Consider the following 19,251-nt stretch of genomic DNA (forward strand, 5'->3'; position numbering starts at 1 on the left):
GCGCCTCCCGGCGTGCCCCGCGCTCCCCGCCCCGCCCGGCCGCCGCGCCTCCCGGCGTGCCCCGCGTCCCCCGGAAGTGGTTTGTGAGGCGGCGGGGTCCGTGCGCGGGGCCTTGCGGTTCGTCTCGTCTCGTCTCCCGCTGCCTCCGCCATGGCCTCCGTGCGGGCTCCGGCGGCCCGCGGCGGCGCCCGGCCCCCCGTGCGGGCCCCCGCGCCTGCGGAGGTGGGCGTCTGGCGGGGAGAGGGGGGCGGCTCCGGTCCCGTTCCCTGCCCGGGAGCGGTACCGGCCCGCGGGCCCGGAGGAGCGGGGAGAGGCCGCAGGCCGACCCGGGGGCTCGCCTTTGCTTCTGGGCCGTGTGGGGATTGCCGAGGCGGGGAGGCGCCGGTGCGGGGAGGCGCCGATGCGGGGAGGCACCCCCGCGCTGACACCAGAGCTCCTCAGGGGCCCGCGACCGGAGCGAGCGCTGGCGCGTTTGCATGCGGTTTTACAGAATCCGTTGCTTTTTCTTGGGAGGTTTGTTGTAACGCTCCTCTTCTGGGAGGAAGGAGCCGTTCACGTTTCATCTCCCTCTGCTTTCCAGCGAGGGCACCGGGAGCTGGCAGCCGGCGTCGCTCGTGCCTTTTCTGGGGCTTGTTCAGCAAGATTAGGAAAAGCTTCCTCTTCTAAAGTTTAAAGAAACAAACAAACAAACAAAAAAACCCCAAACCAGAGCCTTAAAGCCGAGGTCCAAGCAGATAATAAAGAATCAAAAGACAACACCGTCTAATTTAAGCAAATTATTTAACATGGCATTTTACTTTTGATCTTTGCGCTTGGGGCATAGCCTCATTGTCCAAGATTGACGGCTCACGTACAATTTCAGGGTCTCTTTGCGATGTACACGCTAACTTTCTGTAGCAGAGTAGTGCTTTCTCGCGCAAACAAGCTGTTTGTTGTCTCCTTTGTAGCCAAAACACACTTAAAATTCTGCCTTTACCTTCCAGGCCACAAAGAGCAAGCCTGCAGAGGAGAGCGATGCTCCTCCGCCCAAGAGAGCGCCCATCTTTTATGGCAGTTTGGAAGAGAAGGAAAGGGAGCGTCTGGCAAAAGGAGAATCGGGGCTGCTGGGAAAAGAAGGGATGAAAGCTGCGATCGAGGCTGGCAACATCAACATAAGCAGCGGTGAGAATGTTTAACCACCTTTTTTTCCCCCTCTCGCTGTGGAATGTGGCACTTTCACAAGTCTCTGATCAACTTTGGAGCATAATTTAAAATCAAAACCATGAGACCGTTGCCTGGACTGTTGGCTCTTTGCTCGGAGCTTCCCGTTTGAGAGGGATCTCTCGTCCAGCCGTTGTTTTCAATCCGATGGCTTCATTTTTTTGTTCAGGTGAGGTCTTTGATCTCGAAGACCACATGAGCGAGCGGCAGGCGGAAGTGCTGGCTGAGTTTGAGCGCAGGAAGAGAGCCCGGCAGATCAACGTGTCCACTGACGACTCCGAAGTGAAAGCCTGTCTGCGAGCACTCGGGGAGCCCATCACGCTCTTTGGAGAAGGTCCTGCAGAAAGGAGGGAGAGGTGCTGTGTCTGCAAACGGGGAACTCTCAGTTTATCAAATTCCTGACATTTTCCTTGTAGTTGGGGTGCAGTGAGTGCTGGCGGTCAGTAATGCTTCATCGCAATGCGGCAAGAATGCCGAGGAAGAAAGAATGGCAGGCAGTGGTTGTTTGTCAGGTTAGCTGAGAATTCCCTGAGTGAGTACGACTTAATGTGTTTCTTTCCAGATTAAGAAATATCCTTTCGGTGGTTGGCACAGATGCATTAAAAAAGACCAGGAAAGATGACGACAGGTCTAAAAAATCCAAAGAAGAGGTAATGGTCTCTCTTGTTCTCTCAGTGCTGAGGGAGATACCCTTTGAGATGCCTTATTTTGACGGTCCCTTCTATGTCTGGGACTCCTGGTGTTGGTCAGTCTGTGGATTCTCACGTCAGCCCTTTGTGCTCCTTCTCTGTTGCCTGTTGTAGCACAACTGTGGCAATGTATTGTCTAAATCAGGAGCGTTAAATCTTGTACTGCAGGCCAAATTCTCTGCAGCGTACAGCATATAAAACAGGAGATCAGATGTTTGGACTGTTACTTAGTATAGTGAGTCCTTTATTGTTGTTTGTCTTCATACTTGGGAAGAAAAAAATATGTTCCTGTTTCTGCCTTTGATTCTTCCTTCTTTCTGCTTCTCTTTCTCTTTTCTGAGTCCATTTTTTCCTTATTATTTTTGGGGGTAGCTGTAAGAAGTAAGGACAATTTCTGCAGCTCTGGGTTTTCTTAGTACTGGGTGATGTGTAGGGAAGGAGGGAGCTGTACGCCGTTAAGTGAAAACGAGTTAGTGTTCAATTGGAATATTCTTGAGTGAAACGGCAGCACGTCAGGATCTGATCTGCATGGCAGAGAGTTTGACTTGTCTCTCTTAACAGTGGACTTGATCTTAAAGGTCTTTTCCAACCCAAACGATTCTGTGACTCTGTGATTCTTAATCCCTTTTTCTAGGGCTTATAGTTATGCAAAATGCCCTTAAAAAGAGGCCTTTGCACAGCAAGATTTAAGAGCAGATGCTGTGGTGGCACTTCTGTACTAAGAGGAGGTCATCTAAGGTAACTGCAAGGAAGAGCAGTATCACATCAGCTTTTTCTTCAGTTCTTTCTTTTTCTTACAGTATCAGCAAACCTGGTACCACGAAGGACCACGCAGTCTGAAAACAGCAAGGCTGTGGCTTGCTAACTACTCGCTCCCCAGGTAAGGAACAACGGCACAATGAAGGAGGGAGATGCAACCTTTTGTAAAATCCAGCTGCTAATCCCACTGCAGGTAGTGCAGGAAATTTGAGATGAAAGGAATGGGGAACACACGCTGGTAGACAAGTCCAGTGAGCTCAGAGCTTGAGGTCTCGGTGACTGACAGTAGCGTTAGCCCGGTTTGGGGGAAGAAGGAGGAAAGGCCTGTGTCCAGCAGCAGGGCAGGGAAAATATAGGGACTTGTTACTCCACCTTTCCTCTTCACAGGGCAGTGAAGCGGCTAGAAGAAGCCCGGCTGCTCAAAGAGATCCCGGAGGCAACCAGGACATCGCAGAGACAGGAGCTACACAAATCCCTGCGAGTAGGTTTGGCAGCTGCTCAGCTCCTGTGTTTAAAACTTTTTGCTGGTCGGAAAGTGATCAGCTGCCCGGAGGTGCCCTCCCGATGCACGTAGTTTGCTGTGCTGTGCCTGTCACCTGTTGGAAAGCTCTGCTTTTTCTCTCTTTCCCTATGATATGCATAAAGCATGTTCTAACGCTTTCTTCAGTGATTCAGAGAGATGTGCTTTAGTTGTCTCCTTGCACGGCAGAGGGACGAAGAGACGCCCCTGCATTGCCTTGGCACTTGCCTGTGAAGCTGAAGGAATTTAATCCTGGCTTTGTCACAGCTTTAGCTGGCTAGGAAGGGACTGCTCACTTTCCTCTTCCTGTACAATGGTCACTAGTGCATAAAACCAAGGGAAAGAATAACCAACACAGTAATGCAAAACGTGTGTTAGATGACTCTGAGACGCCCTTTTCGAGCATGTTAAATCAGATTCCCAGTTTAACTGAAGAGAATGGCTCAAGCACACGGTGTGCTGCCGCTCTAATCCTGTTTACACCCAGAGGCTTTAGCTGCCAGAGGATTTGCTTCTCCCCTGAGCGCACCGCGCTGCCTGCCCTAGTCTGTCTGGTTGCATTCATTGGATGAGTTGTAGAAGGAGGCCTGTGGGGTTATTGGTGGCAGGTACCGCGGGTGGCACAGTTGAGAGTTCAGCTGTGCCCCAGGGCCGTGCTAGCTTACGTGGGTCAGGCTGGCTCGTGGGTCAGGCTGGCTCGGTGGCCCTCCTGCGTGGAGCTGGAGTGGCTCCCAGGTAGGTCCTCCCTTTGAAAGTGACTTTCCAAAGGCCTCTGCCTCCTCCTGCCTACATTTGCCTCCTTCACCTCAGTCTTTGGCCAGGGCTTTCCCTAGGTCATTTGTACTTTACTCATTTATTGTTTTCTTTGTATTCGGTTACAGTCCTTGAATAACTTCTGCAGTCAGATTGGAGACGATCGCCCGCTGTCCTACTGCCACTTCAGCCCCAATTCCAAGCTCCTCGCTACGGCCTGTTGGTAAGTTTTCTTTTACAGCACTTGCTTTAGGGGCCAAGGGAGCGCAGCAGGAGTGAAGGAGGGGGATGTTATTGGAGGCCTGCGAATCGTGAGAGTTCAGAAATGCTTTGTCTTCCTACTCTGAACTCTCTCTTCACCCCGTTTTAGAGCTCAGCAGAGATTTGGATCTGAGTCCATTAGTCCCTCTGGTTGGTTGCCCGAAGTGTATTGGTATTTTAGCCATTGCAGAACCCCCAGGGTGGTTTTGCAGCTCTGTGTTTGATCTCTTCTTTGACGTTCCTGTCTACACTGACATCTGTTTCTTGTCTTCAACAGGAGCGGATTGTGCAAGCTCTGGTCTGTGCCTGACTGCAACCTTGTTCACACCTTACGAGGTACAGAGCAGCTTTCACTGAGCCTCTTTGCTTAGTTCTTTTCTTCCTCTCTGGGTTGAGTTCCCATATCTGAATTACCTTGTGACTCAAAATGTCGCGTTCTTTGGGCAGATTTTATTCTGAGAGCATCACTCAGGCTTGTGGAGCATGGGCATGTGTCTCATAATCAAGAGGAAATCATGGCGTTCCTCTTAGAGCCAAGACCCGAGTTTGTTGATTCTGTTTCTGAATGATCTTGTTTTGTTTCATAACTTGGTTTGAGATATTTTGAGCCAAATATCAGCATTTTTGGCCAGGCCACTTAACAGCAGTGAGTCGTTCTTTGAACAGTGGTCACACCTTTGACTAAATACAAACGTGAGGACAAATCTCTTCATATGTTGAATTTTCACTGCATTTTGAGGGTTACGAACCTTGGCGTTTGATACTCCTAAGCGGGTGCTACCGGAGTTGCAGTTTAGCTGTTTGCAGGACAGATGTGTCTGGTGGTTACAGTGCACCTTCACCCAACGTGGGAGGACAGAGTGAAAGTGTTCACGGGTACCTGACTAATTAGTAACAAGGAAATGCCGTTTTTCTGAAGAACTGGCCAAGATCACGTGGCAGATTATGAATTTTGGCTTTCCTTTCTCTTAAGGACATAACACCAACGTAGGAGCAATAGTCTTCCATCCCAAATCCACCGTCTCCCTAGACAAGAAGGACGTTAACCTGGCCTCGTGTGCGGCTGATGGGTCTGTCAAACTCTGGAGCCTTGAAAGGTCAGAATGCTATCAGACGTGCACAGCTGCAGCATTGTTGGTTTGGGGTTTATTTTGTGTTATTAAGCATTGGACATTTACCATCCTCCTGCAAATATAACCTTTTCTTGTAGTTATACCAGTGCAATTCCTGGCCTCAGTATGTGCCACCTCCTTCAGCAGGAAAAGAGATCACCCTGATTAGGGGAATCAAGGTGAGGGGAAATCATCTGAAAAGAATCACGTCAGAATTGCTGCTGGGCATTGGTAAACTGCTTTGGGTGATGGATGGAGGATTTGGAGATGGTTTCGTTCTAACCTTTTCTTTAGAAGAAAATTTCCCCTCTTGGATACTAAGAAATGAACTTTGGAGTTATTGGGAAGCACCACTATTCAGAGAGGGACTAACCAAATACAGGACCACGTACCATAGCTTCATCCAGTAATAAAAGCAAGTGGCTCTGTCATTGCGCAGTGTAGTTTTGGAAGATGCACAGCATCTGTCTCAAGCCTGTGAAGAAGAGAATGGTGTAGATACCGAGCCCTAGCATCTGCTGTGCTTGAAAAGTGAAGCCCTGCAGTGCCGCTGAGGAAGAGGCAGGCAGCTCTGAGATCCTCAGTTGTTTATCCGTAGCTGAAAGCCACTGTTTCGAATTGCAGAAGCATACCTGTGCCAAGGGACAGGTTGGTTATTAGTCTCATGTGACCACGTCTCTTTAGTTGGTCTGTTGGGAAGAAACTCTAAATGCTGTTCAGGCCTTCTGGTGAAGGCTGCTGGCCTGTAATTCTGGGAGAATAAATATTCACTCTACCCTGCCTGCCCTGCGATTCCTCAGACCCGCTGGATTTGCTGTAGTTTGGGATGTTCTGCGTAGTCACAGTAAAACTCCCTGCTGCCCAGGGAGCCCGCGTTTTGTTTCTGCTGTTAACTACTTTCAAAGTGCTATCGACAAGGGCCTTGTTATCTTCCAGGAAATTACCCCAGGAGGACTTTATAACCAACATGAATGTGGATAAAAGGGTTTCACTCGGAGCTTTAGCTGTGTGAACAAAAGGCAGAATTCAGAGTCATTAGTTAAAACTCTGATTTTCCTGTCTGGCTTGCCTTTAATTAGCAGCTGTCTTGCTGTGATCATAATGTTTGCAAAGGCCCGGCTAGAGCCTCTGACCAGCGTCTGATGATTTTTGCTTCTGTTTTTCAGTGATGAACCGGTGGCAGATATTGAAGGACACAGCATGAGAGTGGCACGTGTGATGTGGCACCCATCTGGGAGGTTCCTGGGCACTACCTGGTATGGAGATTTGGTTATTTCCTTTAAGACATTACTGTTAGCTGTCTAGCTGGTAGCCCAGTGGGTACCACTGCTTGTCTGCAGAGGAGCCCAGCATGGGCAAGGGTTGGCCATTCTTGACAACGGCTGGGCTGGTGCAGTGCAAATAACAGCAAGTCATTGGTATTCCTGCCCCTCATCTGAGATGCTGTTGGTCTCCAGCTGGAACTAAAATGCCCAAGAGTTAGTGAAATATCCTGTTATTCTCCTTGGAGGTACAGTTAGTTGGACAAACGCTTTGTTTTTACAGCTACGATCATTCGTGGCGCTTGTGGGACTTGGAAGCTCAGGAAGAGATTCTCCATCAGGAGGGGCACAGCAAAGGGGTCTATGACATTGCCTTTCACACGGATGGCTCTCTCGCGGGGACTGGGTGAGTTTGCTTTGCGTCAGGACTGGATGTGAAATATGATCAAGGTTTTGTTGCTGTCTGATGCCAAGCGCCCCAGCGATTTCTGCTGGTGAGGCTGAGCGCGCTCTGGCAGTTGCTGAAGTCTCTGATGAGAGACTTGGCTTCTCTCTTCCCAGCGGACTGGATGCTTTTGGCCGGGTGTGGGACTTGCGCACGGGACGCTGTATCATGTTTCTAGAAGGCCACCTGAAGGAGATCTACGGGGTTAACTTCTCCCCAAACGGGTAAGAAAGGAGCTTGCATGGTTTATCTGGGAGCTCCGAGTAGAAACCCCAGCTCCCAACACGTTCTTCCTCCACCCTTTGGCAGATACCACGTCGCAACTGGCAGTGGTGACAATACTTGCAAGGTGTGGGACCTCCGCCAGAGGAAGTGCATCTACACCATTCCTGCCCATCAGAACCTGGTGACCGGGGTGAAATTTGAACGTAAGTGCCTCCTGTCTGATGTTCCTTGTCCCTGAGCTGAGGGGGCAGGGGACAGGGCAACTCAAAACCACATCTTCAGGTCAAGAAGGCCTGTACTGGTTAGCAGAGAAGATTTGTCATGTTTTTATTTGCAAATCTGACTTCTCCCTTTTTCTCATCCTCCACTGCAGCCAATCACGGTAACTTCCTGCTGACAGGCGCTTACGACAACACCGCAAAGATCTGGACTCACCCCGGCTGGTCCCCTTTGAAAACGCTGGCTGGGCACGAGGGCAAGGTGATGGGACTGGATATCTCCCTCGACGGCCAGCTGATAGCGACCTGCTCCTACGACAGAACCTTCAAGTTGTGGACGGCGGAGTAGCTCAGAGGTGCGGCTGATGAACTGGAATGGAGGCGTTAATGGCTTTGAACCAAGACTTGGGTTTTTTATATTAAAGAAAAAAAAGGAGTCAGCTACTTCAGCATGTGTTACGGCAGCTGGCATCACTGGCTGGTCTTGGGTTAAGGTGGTTTTGAAGCACCTGCATTTGCTGGGGTTTGGCTGGAGTCACATCTCGGGTGATGTTTTTCCACTTGTTAGGACTTTGTTTTTATACTGCAGATACTGCTTTCTGCTGTAATTTGGAGATGATCCATCTGCTTCCACCCTCCCTTCCAAGTTAGGCTCACAGGTTTTCTCCAGTCTGTTTTAAACATCTGCAGGTAGCCACACAACCCCTCAGGTATGGGGTGGTCTTCAGCCTCTGTTAATACCCTTCTTACCTTCCATTTTCCAGGAGCCTCTGGTAGGAGTCTGCGGCTTCAAACTTGACTTGCATTTAAAGAAAGAAAAAACAGCTGTCAGAGGTACAGGAAGGTGGTACCCTGCTTCCTCTGCCTCTGCAACGGTGGTCTCTGAACGTGGAGGTCCGCATCCCCTTTGTATTCACTCACAGTAGATGTTAAAGGCCAGGGAAATTTTTCTTTTCCGTGTACCACCTCGTGTCCTAGCCCCTTGAGCGGTCTCATGAACGGGGTGTTTCCAATCCACGTAGGCATCTCCTGTTGAAGTTCTTGCTGTGTCTCACCTGAGATGATACGAGGGCGGCTATTTCAGTGTAGGATCGTCTTGTTCTAACTTACACTGTGGGGAGCTTTCTTATTTGTTGTTTATTCTTTAAATTGAGGTTTTGCAAATGTTGTGTTCTGGAAAATCAAAACATGTTTTGAACAGGCACCCTGGCCCCTGGGTCTAAGGAATGGAGAAATTACAGGTGCTGTTCTCAACACTTGCAGTGCAGTTGGAAATTGTGTTTTAAGAAAAAAAAACCAAGCCCACTCATGAATTACTTTTCTTCTAGCACTGTTGTGGGATTTCTCCTCCCTTCCAAGTACGGTGGCATCTGCCACATCTGTGCTAGCTCTTATTTACTCCCAGGGAAAATACTATGGGATGAGAGGCCAGCAACTAACACAGGGAAACGTTTAATTGCAGTCTCCTCTTGTAGAAGCCTAGATACCCAGCTACGTGTGCTCAACCTCGTATCTCGTAAAGTGTCTGCTGAAGGGACTGGCTGGGCCTGGCAGCTGGGCCGGGACAATCCGCCCCAGCGTGTTTCCCATCAGGTTGCCATTCACGGGACAGTCCTGGCCCAGCAGTCGCCCCGCCGGCTCCCACATTTCTAGCTGGCTTAGGATGAAATTCTGGACACCAATGAACATTCTGCACTCGCACTCGCGTTGTTCCTGGGGGATAAGTCCCAGTGCGGGGTTTCTGTCGCACCACGTTCAGCTCCACTCACCGGGAGCGAGGGGAAGGAGGTCGAGTGTTCCCTGGCTCCCTTCAGCGCTGCCCCTTGGCTTCCCCCAGCTCATCTCCTCCCTCAGCCCCCGCCACGTGCAGCTAGCCTGCGTGGAGCTTTTGTAAATAAAATGCACAAGGCTCTTCCAGGAGCGGGAGCTTGGCCTGAATGCATCCGTGATTTGGCTTTTCTTCTAGGCAGCTCTCGTGCCTTCCCGCCACCCGCAAACCAACCAATAAATCCCCCTGCCCCGCCGATCGCGCATCACTGCTCTCCAGGCACGAGGTCTCCTGGTGCTTGCAGTCAGGGGGAAGCTCTCGGGGAGTTGCATCCCCTGGCAGGGCAGTCTCTGTTGGAAAGGTTACTGCGGTCAGAACACTGCCACCTCCTCCAGCGCCAGGTCCGCACGGTCGCTCAGCTGGAGTACGTGAATTCCCGAGTTAAAACTGGCACAGAGCAGCGTGGAGCTGTCGCAGGCAGCCAGCGAGGCCAGCGGTCCCGATCCCTCGAGGCACAAGGTGGCCAGGCAGCCTGGGGAGGGAAGAGAGAAGTTGCTCGGGACACTTGGTTTGCTGAGATGAGACAAGACCACGCCAACCTCCCACCGCCTGGCTCTGCCCACCCGCGGAGGGTGAGCCGCACCCCTCGCTGCCCCGGATCCCCGCGGCCAAAGGCATTGGGACGCGCCCTCTGGAAGAGAGACCCTCCACCCCCGTAAGCCCCACAGGGGATCTGTGCGTTGCCCAGCTCGCGTGGATCCAGGCTGAGGTTGGGCTCTGCCCCTTCCCTGCAGAGGAAGCAGGGATGGATGGACAGACAGACCCCGCTGGGCAGAGCTGCAGGGCTCGCGTGGAGGCATTCCCAACATGCCTTTTTCTCCCAAATTGCTTATGGTCCAGAAAAATTCTTAAGGGCTGTGCTACACTCAACAAGCCGTTTTGATAAATCACCAAAAGAGGAACAGAAATAAGATGTACAATACCCAGCACCACATCAGCCCTTCCGTTTGTGTCTATTGTTAAAAAATACCCCGAGGCAGCATTTGTGCAGAGACACCGACCCCACGCTGAGCTGCCAACAGAGCCGTGTTTGACACGGACGTACAGGCAACTCGTGGTGACTTACACCCCTCCAAGAGCACCTGAATTAAGGCTGACGGCTGTGAAGGTCACCCAGTTGTGAAAGCAACAGGATCAAAACAAAGCTGCTGCCGACCCCGCGGCTGTCTTGGCGCGCACAGGCACCAGGGTGAAGGAAGAGCTCAGTGAAATAGCAGGTGAGAGCTTTTCTGTGGGAGATCATCGGGTTTCTATTTTCATCCTATGTTCAATAAGTGCATTTGGAGAGGTGCTTAGCTGCGGGGAGCGTCTGATGCTGACTGCTGCCACGTTCGGTGCCCGTCTGTGAACCTGAACGGCTTCCCAAGAGGTCTCCGCGTCTGCGCAGGGCGTTAACAAGCCTGCTGCCGTGGCAGGGCTTGGCAGGTAAACAGCTCCGGTGAGGACTCAGCCCTCACCAAGCACTCCTGCAAGCAGGGTTAACCCCGAAATGCCCGCAGTTCCCCTTCAAGAGGATGATGAAAGTGAGGGCAGCTGCTGACCAGCCCTCTGTCCTCCAGCACAACTTCTGTTCTTTACAACTTGCCACTCGTATGTGCGGAAAGCCCTCGAGTTCCTTTTTTCTTGATTTTCATCATTTGTCCTTTCATTGCTGAACTTGGACATATCTTTAAAAGCCATCTTGTCATTACTTCCTTTTAGTTTAGGAAGGACACCCATCACCTCCAACATTACGCACCCAAACACCCTCCTTCGCTGGAGGGCAAGCAGAAGCCCCTGGGTTTGCTCTGGGGCACATCTCCACCCTGTCCTGCAGCTGGATTAGGTAAAAAACAGACATTTCAGGCTTCATCGTGCCCATTACCACTGGGAGACAGAAACGAAGGAAACAGTTTCCTTTTCCGAGGGTGGCCAGGACCCTCCCCTACCTCCAGTGTCTCGGTCCCAGACCTTCACTGTGCTGTCGCATGAGGCCGTGGCAATGCTGGGGGCGAGAGCTGGGCCCCGTGGAAGGAAAACGCACGAGGTCGTGGTCTGGAAATGCCCTTCGTACTCGCACACTCGGTTCCTCGTCTGCCGTAGGTCCCACAGCTGCAAGGCAACAGGCAGCGTTTAGAGCTCAGGCTCTGTTACTGTCACTTGCCAACACGGAGCTGTTTTACAAAGGAAAGGAAGATGGGTTTGGATGAAGAGCTCCCTGCCAATCCTCAGAGAACAACGTCTACCACCTTCGTCCCTCGCTCACAGTTCTGGAGAGCTTCAAACCCCGAAGGACTTTCACCATCGGTGACTATTTCAGCACGTGCCCGCAGCCATCAGAGCTGATGGGCTAAGACTGTGCGGGCAGATAACCACGTCTCCAGCCTGCTCCTGTCCTCGGCCCTGCTCTCCCTGGGATGGGATGGTGCTCACACACAGGGCTGAGAACCTGCAGGATTGAATCCCTGGTTTGGAAACACCTCGAGCAAGGGGTCCCTTACAGGCTTTCTGCAAGAATCTCATGCTCCTCGATGCCATTACTGAAACAAAATCTCAGTGCTTTAATCAGGAAGAACATCTGACCTGCTGCCCTCCGCTGTATGCTGTGGACATTGGAGAAGAAAAAACAGAAGAAGCAGGACTTGCTGCCCAGTGAACTCACGGTCGCCTCGCCGCCCTCCCCAGCGGAGCCGCTGCTGCTGCTGAGGCAGTACCGCCCGTCCTGGCTCACGTCACAGCACGTCTGGATGTGCCGCTTGGCTGGAAACGTGTGTGCCACCTGCAGCTCCCGGCTGTCCCAGATCCTGGAAGGAACAGGAGTGGGGAAGGGGGACTGTGACGCATCAGTGCCACGATGGGCTTCCCTCGGCGCCCTCCCGCACACCCTCACGCTTTGCCCTTGCTGCCGTCCCCCGTGGGGCCATCCCCCTCCTTCCTCCCAGCAAGCCCAGCTCCCAAAGCTCACTGCATCCTTGCATTTACCTCTCCTGGATCAATCTTTAGCCAGAGCAGCTGTGCTGAGCTTTCTTTTTTTTATAAATTCTCCTTTTTCCCCCACAGTCACCACCCAGCGCTGCTTACAGCCAGGGGTGTCCCCATACTGTCCTCCCCTGGCAAGAGACGATGCTCCAAGACCCAGGTGAGCTGGAAGATGGCTTCTAGCCACCCCAGCAGGGCACGGGAGACCAGGTGGTCATGACAACCAAAGAAACAGCTCCTTGTGCACTGCCATCTTCCATCATTCCCATGTGCCCCAGGCTGTAACTCCCTTCTCTGACCACACGGAGAATTTACCTGATCGTTTTATCCTCCGAGGTCTGGACGACGTAAGGCTCCCCAGGAACCCAGCACAGATGTGTGACCTGCGGAGAGGAACGGATGAGCAGAAGCCCACCTCTGCCTGCAGCCCAGGCTGGTGTCCACCTGGAGATACACAGGCACCGAGCTCCCTCCTCGTGCTGGGTTGTGAGTAGGAAATGGATGAAGTTTTTTTTCTGCTTCCCACCCATCCTGCTCCCCTACCAGGTTCAATCCCAGCGTGGTTACTGGGGGTTATTTGCAGGCAGGGAGGTGCCAACAGCTCAACAGGACACCGAGCCATGGGAATAGGGGTACCACAGGCACCAGAAGACGATACCCGGACCAGCTCCACTGCTGGGCTGGTACAGAAGGGAATGCAGCCCCCACTCCATCCTAACAGCTCTGAGTTAGAGCATTAATAATTTGCCAGATGTCTCTTGGAATCTTTGTGCTCCTGGATTTGTTGTTACCTGGAGAACAGAGTAACCAGCCTCAAGCTTTGGTCTCCCCAGGTGCACAGGCAACCTGTGCAGGGCCTCAAGGGCTTCTGGTAGCACCAAGCTCAGAGCAAATTCACTCTACACGGCTTCATGTGTGAATTAACTGAGTAGGCAGCGAGGTGCCGTGATAGGGTGCAAGGAAGCAGCGGCTCCTACCAGATTCCTGGAGATAGCGGCTCTGCCCAGACACTCTCCGGTCTCTGTGTCCCACTTGCACACGGTGTTGTCTCGTGAACCCGTGCACAGCTGGGCGGCATCTGTGACCACATATTAACATAAAAAAAAAAGTCAAGAAAAGTTGTCAAGAAATCCCTGGGGAATGGGGGCGCGTTGTCCCTCACCCGGGCTCACAGCCAGTCCAGTAACAACCAGGTCGTGTCCTGGGAAGTGCTGGCTTGGCCCCGAAGTCCCATGAAGCTCCCACATCATCACCGTCTTGTCCCGGGATGCGCTGAAGACTCTGCTTGAGTCAAGGGCAGAGGTGACCTGCCAAGGACAAGATCACAGAATCACAGAATGCTTTGGGATGGAGGGGACCTTTGAAGGCCATCCAGTCCATCCCCCTGCCACGGGCAGGGACATCTCCAACCAGATCAGGTTGCTCAGAGCCCCCTCCAGCCTGGCCTTGAATGTTCCCAAGGATGGGGCATCTCCCACCGCTCTGGGCAACCCCTGCCAGTGTTTCACCACCCTCATTGTAAAAAATTTCTTCCTTATATCCAGTCTGAATCTCCCCTCTTTTAATTTAAAACCATCACCCCTTGTCCTATCGCTGCAGGCCCTGCTAAAAAGCCTGTCCCCATCTTTCTTATAAGCCCCCTTTAAGCACTGAATGGCCGCAATCAGGTCTCCCCGCAGCCTTCTCTGCTCCAGGCTGAACACCCCCAGCTCTCAGCCTGTCCTCTCTCCGAGTAGCGTGTTTGGCTTTGTAATCAGGATGCCAGAAGGAAAATTAAAGCCCCGCTGTTCCCAGGCATGGCTGATTTGTAGAATAACGATGAGTCTAGTGGAATGAGACCTGAAGAAAAGTGAATGGCATCTCTGAATCAAAACCTTGACCTAGTAATTCATCCTGAGTTTTTGCCACACAGTCTCTCGGTGGGGAAGATAAGCACACGTCCAAGCCTCCTGGAGCCCTGTTTAGGCTGGCTGCAACCACTCCGTGCTGCTTCCCTGGACAGCAAAGTATCAGCTGGGACCTTGGGAAAAACCAAACGCATTCTGATACCCTGGTCCCTCTTTCTGACGGAGCAAAACGAGCCCTCTGTGGATGACAAACCATCGCTCCGTCGTTCCTGGTTCCCCAGTTTCTGACAGGTAACGGTACAGGAGACCCCACCGCACTCGCTCAGTTGTCGCTCACCTTGGTGACCTCCCGCTCGTGCCCGACGAACCGCCGCAGCGCAGCCCCGGATCTCCAGCTGCAAACAGCCACGCTCTGCGGAGGAGCAGGGAGAGGCAATCAGCAGGAGAGCAGGTGGAGGAGGATTGTGCACGTTCTTGGTTATGTTACACCGAGACCTCTGCACAGTCCAAGCTTGGAGAGGGAACGGGTTCTTCTGGTTTTGAGCTCCTACAGCATATACAACTGCCTCTAGAGCCCATCCATTGCCAGGTAACATGAGAGAGGGGCCAGTCCAGTGATTCCAAGCCTGGGTGAGAGCGTTTATGTGCTCTGAGCTCTGGAGAGGTTATAAAATTTGATTCAATGTGTGCCCTCACTCATGACTGTGCCTCACTCATCTTTTCTTTCTAAATTCAGGAACTGGCGAAGTTGTTACTATTCACAGAAATATTTAAAGCTCATATTTAAACCTTATTTTCCTAACCTGTCAATACATTTTCCTGCCTGTGAGTGCTTTGTGCCCCGTGGCAGGGGTACCTCACCTTATCCCGTCCTCCCGACAGACACAGGTCTGGTTTGAGAGCAGCCACAGAAGTGACGGCACCGGTGTGCGCGGGGCCATGCTGCTGAACGGCTTGAACAGGTCCTGCCTCTTCCTCGGAGCCATCGGCCCTGCAGCAGGCAGAGAGACAGCGGCGGGAGCTGCAGGGCGCTTTAAGGCCAAGTCAGGGTGCTGTTACCCCATGAGACCGAGGTCTGGGAGATGGCACCACGGGCTGGGCTGGAGAGCGACAACATCTGCCTTTAGAAAGCCGAAGAGAAGCTGTGAACGGACAAATGCATCTCCTGGACTGGGTGAGATGGAGTAGACCTATTCCACCTCTAGAGCTGCTAAATATTTTGATGTTTACCCCCTCCATGCTGCTGCAAAGAAGAAAAGAAATTTTGATCTTACCAGCCTCCACTTCCACTAACACCTTTCAGGTTCTGCTGCTCTCCTTTGCTCTGACACCGGCCTTGCCAAGCATGTCGAGGCCCCCCTGCTGCCACGTCGAGGCCCCCCTGCTGCCACGTCGAGGCCCCCCTGCTGCCACGTCGATGTCCCCCCTGCTGCCACATCGATGCCCCCCTGCTGCCACCCCGCGCTCTCAGCTGATCTCCAGGCAGAGATCGCCCACCTTGCTGCCAGATACTGAATTATTTCTGATGAAAGCTGACGACAGTCTCTGAAGGGATAACGAAGCAGCTTGGGTATTTGGAGCAAACAGCCACCCCTGGAGCTGTTAGCCATCACAGAGCACAACCACTGGCCACATTTACATGCTGGGCTACATTTTGGATTTCAGTCCCCCAAAGAAGCTGAGCAGACATTAGAAGCGAGGGTCAAAAATGAAAATCTGATTCATACATTCAATAATGAAACTAAAACCACGTGCTTGCTATATTCTCTGTTCATTTGCTGTTCTCTATTCACTCTCATAACTGGTTTATTAACTTAAGACATGATCATCTGGGGTTGTTTTACCTGTATTTGGAGGTGTGGAAGCTGATTTTACTCTGCAGTTTCCCCATAGCCCTGCCGATGAGCACGGCTCCCACTACGGCCAGCAGCGGTGAGCATCACATCAGCGTCTCAGGCACCTGCTGCTGGGACGTGACCTGTGGGTGAGACGACACAGCATTACTGGGTATCCAGGGAGGTTTCTGCTTGTTAAGTATCTGGGATAAGGTGCTGATAACACGTTATCTACATCTTAACTTCATTCAGAATAAGAGGAAACCCTCAGAGGAGGGGACATGTGGAGCTCCCTAGTCAAACCTTTTGCTTAGAGCAGAGCTTCAGAGGTGAGGTTACTGGGACCTTACAGCTGAGCTTCAAAAATATCCAAGCTTGGTGAGGCCACGATAGAGATGGAGCTGCTGCCTGTAATTCTTCCAGCACCTTACGCTTCCTCTTACTCCAGTACCTGCTCTCGACTTCCATATTTCCCGGAGATCCCAATCTCTAGCCTGGTGAATGCAAACGCCTTCAGACTGCAGTTCATACAGCCCGCTGGTGGGACTGTGTCTTCAGACCAAGATAACCGCAGCCACCGGCAGCCCGAACTTAACTGGACCAGCCCGACTTAACGTAAAGCTTGAAGCGGTCTTTCCATAGGCTGAGGAACGCTTTGGGAACAGCAGCTTCTACGTCCAAACTCCAGCGCCGGGCCCAGGCTAGACAAGACCACCTTGATAACCCAGATCCATTCAGCAAAAAAATCCTCGCTGTCCGGGCCGAGCCCAGCCCGCCCCGTCCCGGGCAGCCCTCGCGAGCGGCGCCTCGGCGGCCAGTCCCCGCAGGGGCAGCGCCCGGGCGGAGGAGCCTTTGGCGGAGCAGGGCTCGGGCCGCGGCAGCATCTCTGCCTCTCACCCTCGCGGGTCAGGGACTGAGCAGAAACCAGTTTCAATGACAGTGAATGACTTCTTCTTAGCTCAAGACGCGCTAATTGGATTTAGTCTGCACTAGGTGTACGTTAGCATTCCTGTCCTCTGGGTCAGTAGTATTTTGCTAATAAAAATCAGAAAAAAACCCCCACCTGCTTGTTCCAGCAAAGAAAAAACCTGCTTCAAGGCTCTGCCCACAAAAACCTGAAAACCCAATACTGGAAGCACTAAGCAAGAGGGGCTGGGTTTCTACAAAACATTCCCTTTCTAATTTTACCCTGACAGCCTTTGTGATCAGCAATTTGTAATACCCAGTTAATCTCCACCTGTTCTGTCCATGAGTTTGCCTGTTCAAAAGATGTGAGGAATGATAAATCTCACAGCTGAGGGGCAGCGATAATTCGGCAATTTACTTCTTTCAGTCAGACCGAGTGAGCAAATCATTAGGAACAAACGTGATTTTTCTTTGACAACGGGAGAACTCTGGAAGTTGTTTCTCCTGCAGAACAAGATTCTAGGAAAAAGCTGACATAAATTCTGATTTTTTAATTACGATGATTACTATGTTTCCCAACCAGCAGTCAGTTTCCCACTCGTGGTTCACGTCCAGGTGCAATCGTCCCTACCCGCACATCAGCTCAAACCGAGCTGGATCAAGGCGGAGAGGCTGCAGGGAAAGCGGGAGCTCTGCCTGGCACCTAACTGCGTTCTCCTGCCTCCTGCCCGCTGCAAAAGAGTAGGTTTGTCCGACCCCCGAACGAGGGCAGCAGTTGCTGGGCAGGGCGTTCATCTGAGGTTTTCCTATCTGGCAGGCTTCCCTACGCGTTTATCAGGATCCCGGTCCCCCACAAAGCTCTCCAACGACACAGGGATCCTGCAGCAACCCATCCACGCAAAGCTACACCTCCAGAAGACTGAATTTCACGCTGGAGGATCTCCTACCCTCCCTTCCCCCCGAATGCATTGCTTAACAGAAATCAAAACCATTTTTTTACTAAATTGTTTTTAAAAAATAAGCCAGGCTGCTGCCTAAGGCTGTTCAGGCACTGCAGTGAGATCCGTACCATGGAATAAGGAAACCACAATAGCCACAGCAGCGGGCACAGAAATCACAGCGGAGCTTTCTCCCCATTTTCATGGGGTGGTAAATATCCTTTAGAAGAGGGGTGTTTAACCGTCTGGGGGGAGGACACAGGGGCAGCCCCGAGTCCCTATGGCTGGGGGTGACCCCATGGCAACGCTGCGGGTCCCTATAGCCGGGGGTGACCCCACGGCAACGCTGCGGGTCCCTATAGCCGGGGGTGACCCCATGGCAATGCTGTGGGTCCCTATAGCCAGGGTGACCCCATGGCAACGCTGCGGGTCCCTATGGCTGGGGGTGACCCCATGGCAACGCTGCGGGTCCCTATAGCCGGGGGTGACCCCATGGCAATGCTGTGGGTCCCTATAGCCGGGGGTGACCCCATGGCAATGCTGTGGGTCCCTATAGCCAGGGTGACCCCACGGCAATGCTGCGGGTCCCTATAGCCGGGGGTGACCCCACGGCAATGCTGCGGGTCCCTATAGCTGGGGGTGACCCCACGGCAACGCTGCGGGTCCCTATAGCCAGGGTGACCCCATGGCAACGCTGCGGGTCCCTATAGCTGGGGGTGACCCCACAGCAACGCTGCGGGTCCCTATAGCCGGGGGTGACCCCATGGCAATGCTGTGGGTCCCTATAGCCGGGGGTGACCCCATGGCAATGCTGTGGGTCCCTATAGCCAGGGTGACCCCATGGCAATGCTGCGGGTCCCTATAGCTGGGGGTGACCCCATGGCAACGCTGTGGGTCCCTATAGCTGGGGGTGACCCCATGGCAACGCTGCGGGTCCCTATAGCCGGGGGTGACCCCATGGCAACGCTGCGGGTCCCTATAGCCGGGGGTGACCCCATGGCAACGCTGTGGGTCCCTATAGCCGGGGGTGACCCCACGGCAACGCTGCGGGTCCCTGTAGCCGGGGGTGACCCCATGGCAACGCTGCGGGTCCCTATAGCTGGGGGTGACCCCATGGCAATGCTGTGGGTCCCTGTAGCTGGGGGTGACCCCATGGCAATGCTGTGGGTCCCTGTAGCCGGGGGTGACCCCATGGCAATGCTGTGGGTCCCTATAGCCAGGGTGACCCCATGGCAATGCTGCGGGTCCCTATAGCTGGGGGTGACCCCATGGCAACGCTGTGGGTCCCTATAGCTGGGGGTGACCCCATGGCAACGCTGCGGGTCCCTATAGCCGGGGGTGACCCCATGGCAATGCTGCGGGTCCCTATAGCCAGGGTGACCCCATGGCAACGCTGCGGGTCCCTATAGCTGGGGGTGACCCCATGGCAATGCTGCGGGTCCCTATAGCTGGGGGTGACCCCATGGCAACGCTGCGGGTCCCTATAGCCAGGGTG

The 19,251-nt window shown here is 53.0% G+C and overlaps 2 protein-coding genes across 3 annotated transcripts; one reads left to right on the forward strand and one right to left on the reverse strand.

Moving 5' to 3' along the window:
- The first annotated feature begins 101 nt into the window (after positions 1–101).
- PRPF4 (pre-mRNA splicing tri-snRNP complex factor PRPF4) lies at positions 102–8,521 on the forward strand. Of its 2 annotated transcripts, XM_082327254.1 has the most exons (15): positions 102–222; positions 984–1,161; positions 1,370–1,556; positions 1,763–1,850; positions 2,690–2,769; positions 3,036–3,129; positions 4,050–4,144; positions 4,460–4,518; positions 5,156–5,279; positions 6,461–6,550; positions 6,840–6,962; positions 7,118–7,225; positions 7,311–7,429; positions 7,600–7,800; positions 8,209–8,521. In XM_082327254.1, exons 1-14 carry the CDS (start codon positions 151–153, stop codon positions 7,791–7,793), a joined length of 1,611 nt encoding a protein of 536 aa, XP_082183380.1. In that variant the 5' UTR covers positions 102–150; the 3' UTR covers positions 7,794–7,800; positions 8,209–8,521. The 2 variants fall into 2 exon arrangements, with proteins under 2 accessions (XP_082183380.1, XP_082183379.1); XM_082327253.1 differs by lacking the exon at positions 8,209–8,521 and having other exon boundaries at positions 7,600–7,891.
- A 1,057-nt stretch (positions 8,522–9,578) lies between these two features.
- Positions 9,579–15,515, reverse strand: WDR31 (WD repeat domain 31; the record flags this gene model as incomplete). Its single annotated transcript, XM_082327877.1, has 9 exons — positions 9,579–9,744; positions 11,201–11,363; positions 11,914–12,055; positions 12,546–12,613; positions 13,208–13,308; positions 13,393–13,537; positions 14,415–14,489; positions 14,939–15,119; positions 15,352–15,515. The coding sequence occupies 9 exons, from the start codon at positions 15,513–15,515 to the stop codon at positions 9,584–9,586; spliced, it is 1,200 nt and encodes a 399-aa protein (XP_082184003.1). The 3' UTR covers positions 9,579–9,583.
- Positions 15,516–19,251: the final 3,736 nt, after the last annotated feature.

The sequence above is a fragment of the Platalea leucorodia genome, assembly GCF_965183815.1.
Source record: "Platalea leucorodia genome assembly, chromosome: 15".
NCBI lineage: Eukaryota > Metazoa > Chordata > Aves > Pelecaniformes > Threskiornithidae > Platalea > Platalea leucorodia.